The 14,371-nt window shown below is 39.2% G+C and overlaps 1 protein-coding gene across 1 annotated transcript; it reads right to left on the bottom strand.

Annotated features, from left to right (window-relative positions):
* Positions 1–316: 316 nt before the first annotated feature.
* On the bottom strand, positions 317–14,050 carry LOC143859085 (E3 ubiquitin-protein ligase RHF2A-like). Its single transcript, XM_077369767.1, has 9 exons — positions 13,869–14,050; positions 13,132–13,272; positions 12,956–13,002; positions 5,365–5,427; positions 5,095–5,203; positions 4,510–4,898; positions 4,275–4,382; positions 3,820–4,186; positions 317–638 (listed from the first exon to the last, which is right to left on the bottom strand). The coding sequence occupies exons 1-8, from the start codon at positions 13,887–13,889 to the stop codon at positions 3,874–3,876; spliced, it is 1,191 nt and encodes a 396-aa protein (XP_077225882.1). The 5' UTR covers positions 13,890–14,050; the 3' UTR covers positions 317–638; positions 3,820–3,873.
* Positions 14,051–14,371: the final 321 nt, after the last annotated feature.

Below are 14,371 nucleotides of genomic sequence, written 5' to 3'. Positions count from 1 at the left end.
TGCCGGAATCAGGTGCTGGAATCCGCACGATACTCCTAATCCACAAGATTCAGGCATTTGATTCAAATATATGAACAAAATAAGGGGGCCAAAATAAAAGCCGGGCGAAATAGACAGGGGGAAATGCTGAAATCCTTTCCCACCCAAGAGGTGGTGTTCTGATTCTTGGAATTTTTTTCCATTCCAGTCACAAGGGAATCAGAATAGGAAGCCAATTCCAATTCCTTTCTCCGCCAAGCCAAATTACAACTATTTATTATATATTATATATGTTAAACTCTATATAATTTAAAACCTTATAGCATAGGTGCATGCATTGCAGAAAACCAGTGACTATCACCTTATTAATTTATTATTTATATGCTCTTGAGAAATGTCTTGCTGATTGCCCTCCCTGGGAAAAGCAGTATCATATTTGTATCAATAAATTCTTTATAAACAAATATACAGGTAAATAGAAGCATGTAAAAGTCCATATGGAAGCCTTCCTTATCTTCTTAGAGATCCCCAAAAGATCTACAGCCTTCTCTCTGTCTGTCTCTCTCTCTCTCTCTCCTTGGCCTGGTAGTAAAACAAAGCACCTCATGCCCCCTCTCTCTTCTCCTCAGCACTCCATCTCAGTAGAAAATTTTCACCGCCTGAAATACAACCATCTTTACTAAGGCTATCCAAACTGGTAAAGAACAAAATCATTATTAAAATTAATAATAATGAGATAAGAAGTGTCTCATATAATTGAAATTGGTGACATTAATGATGATCACCTCATGAGCTGCAAGTGAGATGCCCAAAGAGTCAATAGCAATGTTCAATACTTCTTACCACAAATGTGTTAAAACAGTTATTTGGAGGGCATGCCCCATAATTCCAGGAGTGATGTAAAAAACTCATACCCTACAGATCATTTATAGGTAAAGAGTCCCTTTTGCAACCCAAAATATTTGCTTGACCCTCTAAAACCACTGTCTTTGCAAAGTTCACTTTTCGTAGCATCTAATCACCACCTTAGGTCTTTTTTAGCTTGTAATGTAGCGGTTTGAGCTACTGAGAAGAAGGATGCCATCCACATATTGGAGATGTCCTATTTCAATCTCTGGTTGCCCTATAAAGAAACCTTCTAATAATCCTATCGCTCTAGCTTTATCCATCATCCTGTCAAAGGGTTCTGCAGCGATAGTGAACATGAAAAGAGACAACAGATCTCCTTGATGGAGTCCACTCTAGATGCTGTAAAAAATCATTTAGGAGAACCACTCACGAGAATCGAACATCTAGGCTGATGATAGACACTTAAACATCCAGTCCCTCCTAATGGCTCTGAATCTCATTCTTGTTGAAATGTAATCAAGACAGCTCTACTCAACCTATTATAGGTTTTTCCCATATCAACCTTGCAAAAGGACCTTCGGTTCTCCTGCTCGGTGATAGAAATCAATGCACTCATTTGCCACCAAAGCTCCGTCTAAAATCCGTCTTCCTAGAATGAACGCACTACGACTTGGATACAATTCGTCCCAACACATCCCAAAGACAGTCAGCAACTCTTTGGCAATCATTTTATATACACTCCCTGCAAGGCTAATGGGACGAAAGTCGTTACGGTTTTCGGTACCGTCTTTTTTAGGATGAGTAATAAACGTGGCCCCTGTGCCTTTACCTAGATAACATCCTCCATGGAATTCCTCAAAAACCTCGATAATATCCTTTTTTATCCACTCCCAACACACTTGGTAGAAAGCTATGCAGAAGCCATCAGATCCAGGATCTTGTCTCTTTTCTTAGAGAAAATAACCTTTTTGAATTCATCCTCCGAAAAGGCTGCTCCAGCTCCCTCTTGGCAGGTAAGCAATAACTATGTCAGAAACATGTTGGGGAGTCTCCTGGAAGTTCATTGCAATATTGGCAACTAAACAAGGAATCAGCTTTACTTTTCTATCAAAATTCCAATGTATTCCGAGAGTTAGTGCAACCAAACACTGCCTAGGTGTTTGATGTTTTTTGATAGGTAGGTGTTTGATGTTGGTAAACCATTGTAGGTATTTTTTTTTTTCGATTATGTGATGGTTTTTAGTGTTCGTGTGTGTACTTATTCTAGCACTTACTGAAGTTTCAGTGTAAATGTCCATCATTTGCATATGTTTCCGTGATTGTACAGTATTTTCACCAAAATTTCCATCTAAAACCGATATGTTTCCATTTCCATCATGATTGAAACATATACCGAAACCGAAACCTGAAACCTTGGCTAACCATTTTATGGCAACTCGCATTTCTTATCTTACCACATGCAAATATTTTGGTTTTATCTTTTATTTATTAGGCTAGAATATTGTGATACTGAATCAAGACATGCTGAGTTTAGATGGTGAGTGCCAGTCAATTCTATAAAAAACCATCATATCAAACAAATGGTGGGAAAAGCATAATCCCCTTCAAGTAGACAGCAAGTAGGAAAAACTCATATGACACCTAAAGAATCTATAGGCAAATAATCATTAACTAGAACCAAGGTTTAAGATTTCAGGCAAGGTTTCGGACCTAGCCAAAACCGAAATTTCGGCTGAAATTCGGTAAAAAAAAAGGCAAATTTCATTAATGTACCGAAATTTCTGTAATTTCGGATTTTGGTGGTTTCGTTTTCAGTCCCAACCAAAATTTCGGTATTTCGGCCGAAATTTAAAACCATGACTACAACAAAGAATTTGGACGTGTACGTAAGATTAAAACCACCATTATCCATCTTCTAAATAGCCAGACGGATCCAAATATTCATGCAAATTGGTAGTATAGTTTAGCAAAATGTGATATGCAATGGGTAAAAACATCATAAAGTAGTAATAACGAAGTTTTTCAACCAAAGAACTGTAGAACTTTTGTGGAGAAGGCATTTGAACATCCTACAAACATAGTATACTTGACAAAATATGATAGTGCTTACAAATTCAATGAGTTGGTTGTTTTATCATAAATTCAAAGGCAAAAAAGGGAAGATGAGGTCATCCAGACATCAGACAAGGCTTAATATCATATTCCAAGATTAAAGATGCCAAGCATGGCCAAAATACTTATTTTTGGAGATAGAGAGCTAAATGCCTATTAATTGTATGATATCCCAATAAAATATCTAAGCCCCTAATTTATGTTTAGGTTCCCTGCTACAAACACCCCAACTAGTTTGGGACAAAGGCTTAGTTGAGTTGAGTTGAGTTTCCCTGCTACCAACAACACAGCAAAGTATGAAGCTATGCAGGCCAGAAAATTCAATTTGAATCAGAGATTCAGAGTTGGTAATTACGCAAATCTTAGATGAATATCAAACTAAGGATTTCAAGCTTTTAACCTACTAAGTGATAGTGACTTTAATGTGGAAACAACTCGAGGGGTCGACGGACTAAATGTATAATACTTGTATGATAACCCATTAAAATATGTAAGCAATATGAAATATCCTAAATATTAAACTAACAAGAAGGAATAAGATAAGAAATTGGAATCTACAAGTAACACAATCTACCAAAAAATGAAGCGCTATAACAACTGGTGACCATATCTCACATTTATAAGTATTAAAGCAACTCAAATCAGGTAACGGGTTAAATTTTCAGACAAATAAACACCCTAAAAGTAACCAGATTTTTAAGCAGGTGATGCTTACTGAACCGGATGCGAACAGTCTTCCTAGAAGCCACATCGATAATAGTGTCTTATCCAGCTCAAAAAACAGATTTTCACAGGAAAACAAATTCCTACAACGGAATTCTTGGATTTCCCAGAGAATAAAAATCAAGCAAATAATAACTAAAAATTGTTATTGCAAACCTTTCAAGATGAATGCTGAGGGCATATGCAACTGTTGAGATAATGTAGGACAACTTAATTAGAACCAGAACTTGTAGCACAAGATGCTGATGAATTGCTGTTATTTGGAATATTGTTAGTATTAGCCGCTGCAATTGTAGGGTTACATGGCTCTGCGGCTGAAGAACTTTCCATGCTATGAGTAACAGACACATCATTTGCTCCACTATTGTCTTCGGTGTCAAGGCGTTCCATCATGCGTGATACACTGGCAATTCCAGCATTTACCTCTCTTCTAACTTCAGAACCAAGATCCGCCACGGATGTATTGCGTGAGAATAGCCTCTCCTTCCATCCTTTAGTAGTCTTTGAGAAAGACTCTTTGTACCTTAAATACCAGCAAACTCATAACTAATAAAAAGGATCAATCTATGAAAAGTGAGAGGATCAAAAGGTTTTTAGAAAATGCTCTCCACCTCATTGAGACAGTATTAAACCGAGATTTTAGTGAATCAGAAAAGGATTGGAATTCCGAAGGTCCTGCTCTATCCTGGCTTACTGGGGAAGACGGAACAGCAGAATTCCTGAAATAAAATGATCAGAAGGACCAGATTTTGGCAAAAAAAAAAAGTACTCAAGAATTTGATCAGTCATAAACCAAATCAGGGATATCCGGATATTAGGATGAGGGTTAGTCTCTAAGACAAGTACCGATTATTAGAAAGCCCTGGCCTATTGGCCACAACACCACTGGCTTCAGATGTGGAGGCTGGAATTTGCTCAGCTCGAGCAGGAGATAACTGTGTGACCCTCCGTGAGGGTTCGTGTCCTACAGCAGAAAGACCTAATGATGGAGTAGCTGTTGCGTTAGCAGTAGATTGTTCATTTTCCCCTTCTCTTTGCCCAGGCACAGAAGGACCAATGGAAGGTGCATTTGGATGTGTAGAGAAGACCAAGAATTGAGGACGACTTTGAGCTGTCGATCTGCTCCTTTGCCCTTCCCTTCTAGCTATGTGATGGGCCCTACCCATTGCAGCAGCAGCAGCCAACTGCTGAATTATTTGCTCTTCAAGCTCAACATCATTTGCACCTACTGGTAACTGCATGGAAGAGAGAAAAAATGAAAGTTAAATGGGTTAATTATAATAACTTTAGGCTATGATTTGATAAATTAGCATAATCTCTGGGTTTATATCAATCAAAAGGAACTTTGAGGCAGTACGCGACTGATTAAATCTAAAGCTCTTCATGCAGATAGTATAGGACCAAATAAGGAAAATCCGTAGGGCTACACACATGTTGTAATTCAAAATCCCCGAGGGCAGGATGATGAAATATTGTGGCATTACGTGGCTGATTAAATCTAAAGCTCCTTTCCTGTTCGACCGCCTCAAGCAATTCTTGACTGCCAGAATAAACATCAAAATAGTATGAATCAAAAAATTGAATGTGAAGCAAATAAAAGATAATGTCTGAGACCCTCTCGGTCTCTTTTCTTAATATATATTATTCCTACCATTCCAAAAAAAAAAAGATTTAAGTATGAGAACAATAATCCAAACAAACCTAGTGGGATCCTTCAGGCTGATGGATTGCCAACACATGGGGCATTGGGAGCTTCTCTGACACCTACAAGATAAACACTACACATTAAATTTCAAAACCTAGGTGAAGGAGAGCATAGTACGTTCACCTGCTGAGAAATTTTACTTTTCAGAAATGGTTAGGGCATGTTTGTTGATCATGAGAAACAATTTTTCCAAGGCTTGGTAAGGTGTTTTTAGGTAAAAATTATTTCAGGTCAAGCATTTCCAGCAAAAACCATAAAATGTTTTACCTGAAATAATTCTCAGGAAAAGAAAATAACCACAGTACCAAATATGCCCTTACTACCACAAATTCATGGAACCAGTTGAATTTGAGTATTGAAGCATCTAAAAACAAAACAGAAAAAAAAATGTTGTTCCAAGGGTTCCTCATATTCATTGAAAGTTCTTGAGTGACATGGGCATAGCTCCAATTTGTTCGAGTCCAAGCAAACTAGTTATCAAGCAGAAGTGATCCACACTGTAAAAGACATGATACCCATTTTCTAAGATCCATCAGACAAGGACAAAATCTTAACAGACTAATTCATGGAACCAGTTGAATTTGAGTAATGAAGCATCTTTAAAAAAAAAAGTTGTTCCAAGGGTTCCTCATATTTATTGAAAGGTCTTGAGTGACATGGGCATAACTCCAATTTGTTCAAGTCCAAGCAACCTAGTTATCAAGTAGTAGTGATCCACACTGTAAAAGACACGATACCCATTTTCTAAGATCCATCAGACAAGGACAAATTCCTAACGGAGTAATCAACGCCAGAACATCACATCACCCATCCTAATTTTGATAAAAAAAAATGAAGGAGATATGCGAATGAATAGGCATCTCCAACCCTTCAGAGGTTGATTGTTTAATTCTGATTGTGTATATCATCACAGGAAGCCACTACAGCAACATATATCTGGATAAATGCATCTTATAAGGGGAAAACAGAAAGCCAAGTAGCCATTACAGGAGGAAAACAAATAGATTTCACTAAGGGGACTACAGTACCAAGTGCTGTGAAACATGGCAAGGAAATAAGAGGTAAGTTGGGCCAGTCTCTTGCAATCGCATTTTATGACTCATTTGCTGATTTTGTTTCTGTATTCATGATTTATTCACTAGATCAGTATGGCTAGTTCTTCGCACCCAGTTTTAGTGTAGCAGCTATATTTCAATTCATTCTTTCTTTTTTCTTTTTTTTTGAATGGTATTCAATTCATCCTCTTTTTCCAAGGATTTCATAATTGGATGCAACCATTTCATAAGATGGGAGTTGCCGGAGTATTGGGTGCTGCTCGGCTATGGGTTATTCATGGTGCTAACGCAGAAAATGTGTTATTAGAAGATGGTGATGATGAGTAGAAAATACGTTAGTAAAAAATGGTGATGGTGCAAATACAATCCGTGCTTTTAACCAACTCAAGCTGAAGAGAATTTTCAGATGGTCACTGCTAATCGCTTTTGTTCCCAAATCTATGAGGTTGCTTTTTCAAAAAACTGTTGGTCAAATATGCTTCTGTCCTGCAAGCCCACCTTATTGGTGGTTTTCGTCTCCACTCCCAATACATCTAGGAAATATCTGCTTCTCTTTCCTGACCCTGGTCATGGATGAAACAGCAGAGCAGAGCACCGTTGAAGACGATGGTAACCCTTGATGATTGTTCCAACTGGAAAACAATCAGAACGAGGAATTGGCCATTAAATCTTTTAAACTAATCAACAGTAAAATTGGAGGAGACACGAACGGAGAGGTATAACCAATCGACGCAAGAACATGAAACCATTATGTTTCAATAGAGGGACAGGAAATGGTTGTGTAAGGTGCATCTTACATGATAGGGCTTTGAAGCTGCAACCTGCTGAAAAAATAGAATAATAGCGCTAGCGTGTGCATCTTTCAAATGTTGCTAGCTGTATGGAGGGAGTCATTTTTTCTCACTAAATAAGGCCACATCTGGATAAATTCATATTTCACACAATTCTTTTGGTCATGCCTTCTCCACTAATGATGTTTGTTTGGGGATTGGTATTCAATCCCCAGCTCACCAGCAACAGAGTAATTGCCCCAAACTGGGTCGCCTCGAGACCATTAACAAACATGACCCTAGGATCATTGCGCCTTCCTCTCCCCTCCCCCTCCACACACCACAGCCCCCTCACCCCCTCCCCTGGTCCCCCACGCAGCTGTGCTTGTGTTCTGCAATCTCAGTGTGGCTAGAATGAGCAAGACAGGCTTATTGCACAATCCACCCAACCCGGCTAGTGATCTGATCCAAATTAGTTGTGCATTCACGAAAGACAAGATTAGAGGTGATTTGAATTGCATTGATGGGGACATAAACGAAGGAGGAGGAGAAGGGAAATGGGGGGTGGGGTGGGGTGGCGTGGGGTGGGGTGGGGTGGGGTGGGGTTGCTCTCCTTGGTCAATTCCTTATGTCATTTCAAAGCCAACATCTGCCTTCGTCAATCTATAAGACGTTAGCAACACAACCAAAACATCACAACATAATCAAAAGGTTTCCACTGGAAGGGAGTTAAAACAAGATTGGGGCTTGTTGTAGTAGTTGTAGCCTATTAGGAGGCCATTTTTCCATTCGAGAAGCGGTTACAAAGGGGGAACTGGCCCAAAAATCGGAAGGGCTGAAGACGCAAGCTGTGCCGGTGGCTGCCTCAAGTGGCCCCTTGAACTCCATGAAATGAACACCTATTACACAGCCCAACCAGAACCCCTTTAGAGTCCGAGCATCTCTTGTCCGGGTGTACACTCTCTCGGCTATGGCATCTCAACTTGTTGGCCTGAATCACTTAATGAATAGTTGCCACAAGGCCCACAACAACATCTTCTGCCAAGTGTGCCATTTGAGACAAAGGAATTATAGCAATGTTTTATTTGTGAATGCCTCCTAATAGGCCTTACTAATATAGCAGCCTATTAGTGCTCAAGTAGTGCTATAATTTAGAGTCTAAGGGCACACACTAGTATTGGAGAAACCGCTACTTATTCGAGTGGAGCTAGAATCAAAATTAGGGGCATGGGCTATTCCATAGGTCCTACTGCTACTTTCGTCGTTGGTATTTCACACATAGAGGGTGTTTACCCAAAAGGGGTGGCACACTCAATACGTAAGGTATGCCACTATCAGCTACTATCTATATCATAAATCTCTGCCTCCCTTGAAAACTCCTAGTCCTGCGACAATCACTAGTAATAAGTGTTGGATCAACAATGGGATTAGAATCAACTGCAAAAGCAATTAACTCATCAACTCGATCAATTAAATCTAATGGCCCCTATTAATAGAGTGCTTGAATCTATTCCATCGCAAACAGGCAAATCTATTACTACAGAATCTTTCATTGCTCCTGTTGTTATTCCTCCCGCCTCACATAAAAAACGAGATAACATCCTTATTGCAATGTTGAGAGGCCGAATCCGTGTCCTAAGGCTTCTCAATCCTTCAGACCACTATTCCAAATCTTGACTTCTCTTTAATTGTATCATAATCTAAAACTTGTTCAACACCCTGTTAAAAATCATAGCTTCCCTGTCCAAATCCCCATCCCACGGTTCCTTCTCTGTATCTCACCCACCCCCTCTGTCATCTTCCTTCTCCACCCTCTGCACCACTAGTATAAATTCTCATGCATTAGCACACTTTGGGACCACATCTAGAAATGGAAGCATGCCTTAGCCTCCTTCAATATGTATGGCACGAACTCCACACTTTAGATTCACTTATTTCTTATTTGGGTTGGGGGAAGGGCACATGTGTGTGGATTTGTGCAGAGGAAGCCCTTACTCATCATCAAGCCCTTGAAACCAAGTTGGAGGTACTAAGAGACATCATTATCAAGCAACTTTAATGCCAAAGATGTCGAAGGTTCAACCTGAGGTCGGAGGTTCAAACCCAACTTACCTACCAAAACAATGCCAAAGATGCACCATGTCCATCATGAAACAATACAAGTCCAACGCACTCAACCAATTTTAGGTGGTTGCTTTATCCACTGGTTGTACCATGCCGCTCAGCACGTTGCCCCACAATGGCCCAAGTCCTACAGTTGTGGAATCAACTACATCTACATCTCCCCTACTAGTGAAGGAGCCATCCAGTAAGTAACAAGTATTCATATCACTCCCTAAAGGCAAGGAAATAAACTAGGTGTTTACTTCAAGTTCTTAGGAAGAGTCATACGAGACAACTCATGTACGGTTCGAAAGCTGAGCCACAAGGGGCTTAGATCAACACTTAAATATTATTAGACAGTCATCAATTGGAAATGGGCGAGAAGGTGAAGAATTATGATTGAGTGGACTAGGGCTCTTTTCAATGGGAGGAAGGTGCTAAGCAAAAATAAGGAATCAAGGTCCCTGCTCACAACAAATTTCACATGCATGAAAAGAGAATCACACACATAAAATATATTGAGATCAAATTTCCCTCTTGTGAGAGGAGGTTTTATTAATTTTGGTATGGATCGTACACTTCCGGCTTTATTAACTTTAATTACATTTCTTGAAGAAAGAAAATACCTTTAATTATTCATCAAGAGGTTCCTTATCTACATACAACTTTTAGTTAGTTATCCTCCGGAAAGATCTGATTTTTGTTAACAGATCTTTTCGGATGAAATTTCTTTGTCTGGGGGACTTTCTTCATCTTCCCAAACTTTCTTTATTTTTCTTTTGGAGAATCACCTTTCTCCTAGAGGAAAAAAGTCATCTCCCTTTGGGGGTCTCTGGGAAGAGATCCTAAATGGACCTTTAGAGAGTCTCTGGAAAGAGATTCTAAAGGGATTTTCTTTTTTCTCCAGAAAGAGAAAGGTCTTCTTTCTTTTTAAGGAACTGCCGTCTTTATATATATATATATATATTAGGGGGGGTGGAACCACTGTCTTTATCATCTTTCTCCCTTTAGGAAGTCTCTGAGAAGAGATCCTAACGGGACCTTTAGGAAGTCCTTGGAAGAGATCCTAACGGGACCTTTAGGAAGTCCATGGAAGAGACTAAAAGGGGGAGGAGGAACTGCTGTCTTTATCATCTTTCACCCTTTATGGAGTCTCTGGGAAGAGATCCTAAAGGAACCTTTAGAAAGTCCCTGGAAGAGACTCTATAGGGATTTTCTTCATCCTTCTCATGAAAGAAAAAAGGTCTTCTTTCTTTTGGGAAAACCGTCGTCTTTATCTTTAGGAGGAAACCACCGTCTTTATCATCTTTCTCCCGGAAAAGAAAGGTCTTCTCAGTTTAGGGAGCCTTTGGGAAGAAATCCTAAAGGGACCTTTAGAAAGTCCTTAGAAGAGACTCCAAATGGATTTTCTTCATCCTTCTCATGAATCCTTCTCATGAAAGATAAAGGTATTATTTCTTTTAGGGAAACTGTTGTCTTTATCTTTTAGGGGGAAACTACGTCTTTATCATCTTTCTCCCGGAAGAGAAAGGTCATCTCCCTTTAGGGAGTCTCTGAGAAGAGATCCTAAAGGGACCTTTAGAAAGTCCCTGAAAGAGACTCTAAAGGGATTTTCTTCATCATTCTCATGAAAGATAAAGGTCTTCTTCCTTAAAGAAAATCTACAAAAAAAAAAGAAAAAAAATTATGAGCTAAATCTTCTCACATTTCTCATTCTCTATCTTCTGTTTCTCCTTTCGCGTAACTTTTCTCCCTAGAAGTTCCGATCCAGGGGCGATGCCACATGAGAGGAAAGGGGAGCAATTGCCCCCCTTAATTTTTTGGAAAAAAAAATATACCTTTATTTTTTAATATTTTTTTATACTTACCCCTTTTTTTAAAAAATATGCCCCCCTTTCCAATCATCCCTAAGATAGAAAATAAGTTTAAAATTTTAATTTTACCATTTTTATCTCCTTTTTTTGTGCAAAATTTACTATAATTTTTGCCCCCTCGTGCAAAATTTTAGATAGAAAATTTTAAGATAGATAAAAAATTACTATAATTTTAAGATAGATAAAAATTACTATAATTTTTGCCCCCCTTGTGCAAAATTTCTGGCATCGCCCCTGTTCCGATCCCCATTTTTAAAGGATCTTCCCCTAGAACTCTCTTGAAGTGGTTGGCAACTGTCACCTCACTCCTTATCTATCAACTCCACGATCTACACTTCCCCCTTTGTGGGAAGTTACATGACTTCCTCTTTTTTGAAAAGTGGATGACCCATTTCTCCCTTTGCGAGAGTATTTTGCTCCCTAAAATTTAAGGATTTCTTTTCATAGTCGTGGGCTCTATTTGTTTTCTTTTTATTAAAGTTTTTTAACTTTATGTTTATCCTTTTGTTTTTAGGGGATAACAAGCGTAATCACCCCTTTCTCTTTTTTCTTACTTTAATATGGGATTTTACTATTATGCCATTTTTGTAAAATTTCGAGTCCAACACCCCCTATTAGTAAGGATTGGTAAACCAAGGTGACACAGGCTGCCCTTGGAGATACAGACTCTCAAGAGCTCTCAAGGGTGGACAATAATAATACTTTTCATCCACTGAGGATAGTATCCAAACTGCCTCATCCATGTAGTTAGTGCCTCCCCCAATTGCTTGAAGATAGGCACACGATACGATAACACACACACACACCCACTCCCCAAGGAGAAACCAATAAAAATCACGGTAGACCCTCTGAGCAGGCCCAAAAGAAGAACAGAATATGAAGGCCTTGATTATGAACACTCACGATTTCATGTATAATTTCTTTCCATGCTACACCGAGAACAGGGTTCAAGTTCTTAGCAAGAGTCATACGAGGCAGCTCACGTACGGTTCGGGGAGACGAGCCACAAGGGGTTTAGGTCAACACTTATATCATACCCAGTCATCAATTGGACCCAGTCATCAATTGGAAGCAGGCAAGATGGTGAAGAATCATGATTGGTCCGAACCTTCAAGAAGCCAATGAGAGTGGACTACGCCATGTGTCAATGGGGAGAAGGAGCTAGGCCAAAATAAGTAATCAAGCCCCCTATCAGTAATGATTGATAAAAAACGGCGACAGCCGAGAGGTAGCGCTTCCCTTGCTACCCTTGAGATACTAACTCTCAAGAGCTCTCAAGGGTAGTCGGTAATAATGCCTTCCATCCATTAAGGATAGCATCCGGACTGCCTCGTCTATGTGCCCACCACCACCACATACACACGCGCACAAAAAAAAACGAGAAACCAAAAAAAAAAAAATCAGGGTAAAGCCTTGAAGCGGCCCCAAAGAAGATCGGAACTCAAAGGCCTTGATGATGAACATTTCTCTAAGCTTATCATGTAGGTTATATGCTGTTTGAAAGCTGCTACAAGGATCTAACGAATAGCTAAGGAACCAACTGTTTCATAAAGGAAAACTAGCCAACATAGCTTAGGAACCAACTGTTTCATAAAGGAAAACTAGCAAACCAAGTACCAAGACACAACTGATGGAATAATTTCATGACCAATTTGGTGAGGGAAATGGAAATCAACCTAATTCCCCAAATTGTGATTAGTCTAGAAGTACTTCAGCATTCACAGATCGACAGTTTTCGCGATCAATAAAAAATCGGAAAGGAATTCACAGGTGAAGAAAACATACCATTCAAGAACGCATTGAAGATGAAACTCGTGCTTGCAACTAGTTACCTGTACGATCAAATTAAACATTGATTCTAAGAAAACCAAGCAATACAATAGAAAATCATGTAATTAAAACAAATTCAGAAGTAGAACAGAAAACAGTAATTTATAACAGAAGTAGTGTCAAAAGCTTACTGTCGAAGGATCGCTATCGCAGAATTCTTCGAGACAGATGCTGCAACCATCCTCACAGGCATCTTGTATGCCCCCCTCCACGAAAGCAGCGGCAGATGTCAAATGACCATCAACCTTCTGGGTCTCGTCCATCGCTAAAACCTACCATCAAATTTGATCCCCCAAACCAACAAAATCAACCCCTTGAAAGCAAAATCAAATGTATCTAATATTCCACACAAGGGCATGAGAGACAAAAAGAAAGCACAAAATGCAAAGTGGGGAAAGAAAAAGGGAAACAAGTGGCCATCAATCTTCATGTTACCATCTATCACTAAATTCTACCACAAAATCAAATCCCCATAAAAATCCAACAGCTATATTGAAAATTCTACCAAATTCAATCCCCAAAAATCAATAACGCGTACCCATACCAGAAAATTCAGTCCCCAAATTGGCTAATTCAACAGAATATTAAAAAAAAAAAGCAGAATACAGAGAGAAAAAACTCGAAAGGGAAAAAAAAAAAAAACGGAGTCAAGCAAAACCCTAGATCATGAAATAAAACAACAGAAACAGAAAAGGAATTGATGAACAAAAAGGGAAATTACGAGATAGAAATCCACATCAATCGAAGGAAAACACCGACAAAGAATCAGAAAAAAAATGAACGCAGATGAATCTCGAATCTAACAAAACCCTAGGGTTAGACAAAAATTTAAAAAAATAAAAATTACACTGTACGGATTAGGGCATACCTCGGATAAATTACTAGACATCAGATCAGAGAATTGAGAAACAAAATCTCAATATCGAGCTGGAGCTTCGAGGATTACAGATCGTAGAGAAGCCATGAGTGAGAAAAGAGAAACCCTAGAAAAAGGGATTAGGTTTTTGAGAAAGAGGGGGAAGAGGGGAAGAGGGGAAGAGAAGATGATGTTTTGATTCTCTTTCCCCTTTTATTTTTTATTTTTCCAACAGCGGGGTGGAAAAAATTCCCCACAGGAAGACAACGGGCATAGGCCTTTTGACCCGTATTTTGGCATCTTTCCATTCAACTATTTTACAAGGAGAACTAGTATTGGGTCCCATGTGGGGACACGTGTGTAATCTAGACCGTTGATTGTTGATTGAGTACAGAATCATGAAATAACTCGTATGGTATTTACTAGGGGACTATTGTTGGGTCCCACTTGGAGGCATGTGTAATCCGGACTGTTGATGGGGTACATCATGAGGAGAGCAAGTAATTGAACCCAAA

This window comes from Tasmannia lanceolata, unplaced genomic scaffold (assembly GCF_043159265.1).
Source record: "Tasmannia lanceolata isolate RefF3 unplaced genomic scaffold, GAP_Taslan_0.1 ptg000029l, whole genome shotgun sequence".
NCBI lineage: Eukaryota > Viridiplantae > Streptophyta > Magnoliopsida > Canellales > Winteraceae > Tasmannia > Tasmannia lanceolata.
This window is presented reverse-complemented; position numbering and strand designations above follow the sequence as displayed.

Coding starts and splice junctions, on each gene's coding strand:
- LOC143859085 (XM_077369767.1), bottom strand. CDS start 13,889: ATGTCTAGTAATTTATCCGAG. Junction 13,273..13,868: donor TGTCTAGTAATTTATCCGAG/GTATGCCCTAAT, acceptor ATTTGATGGTAG/GTTTTAGCGATGGACGAGAC. Junction 13,003..13,131: donor GCGATAGCGATCCTTCGACA/GTAAGCTTTTGA, acceptor TTGATCGTACAG/GTAACTAGTTGCAAGCACGA.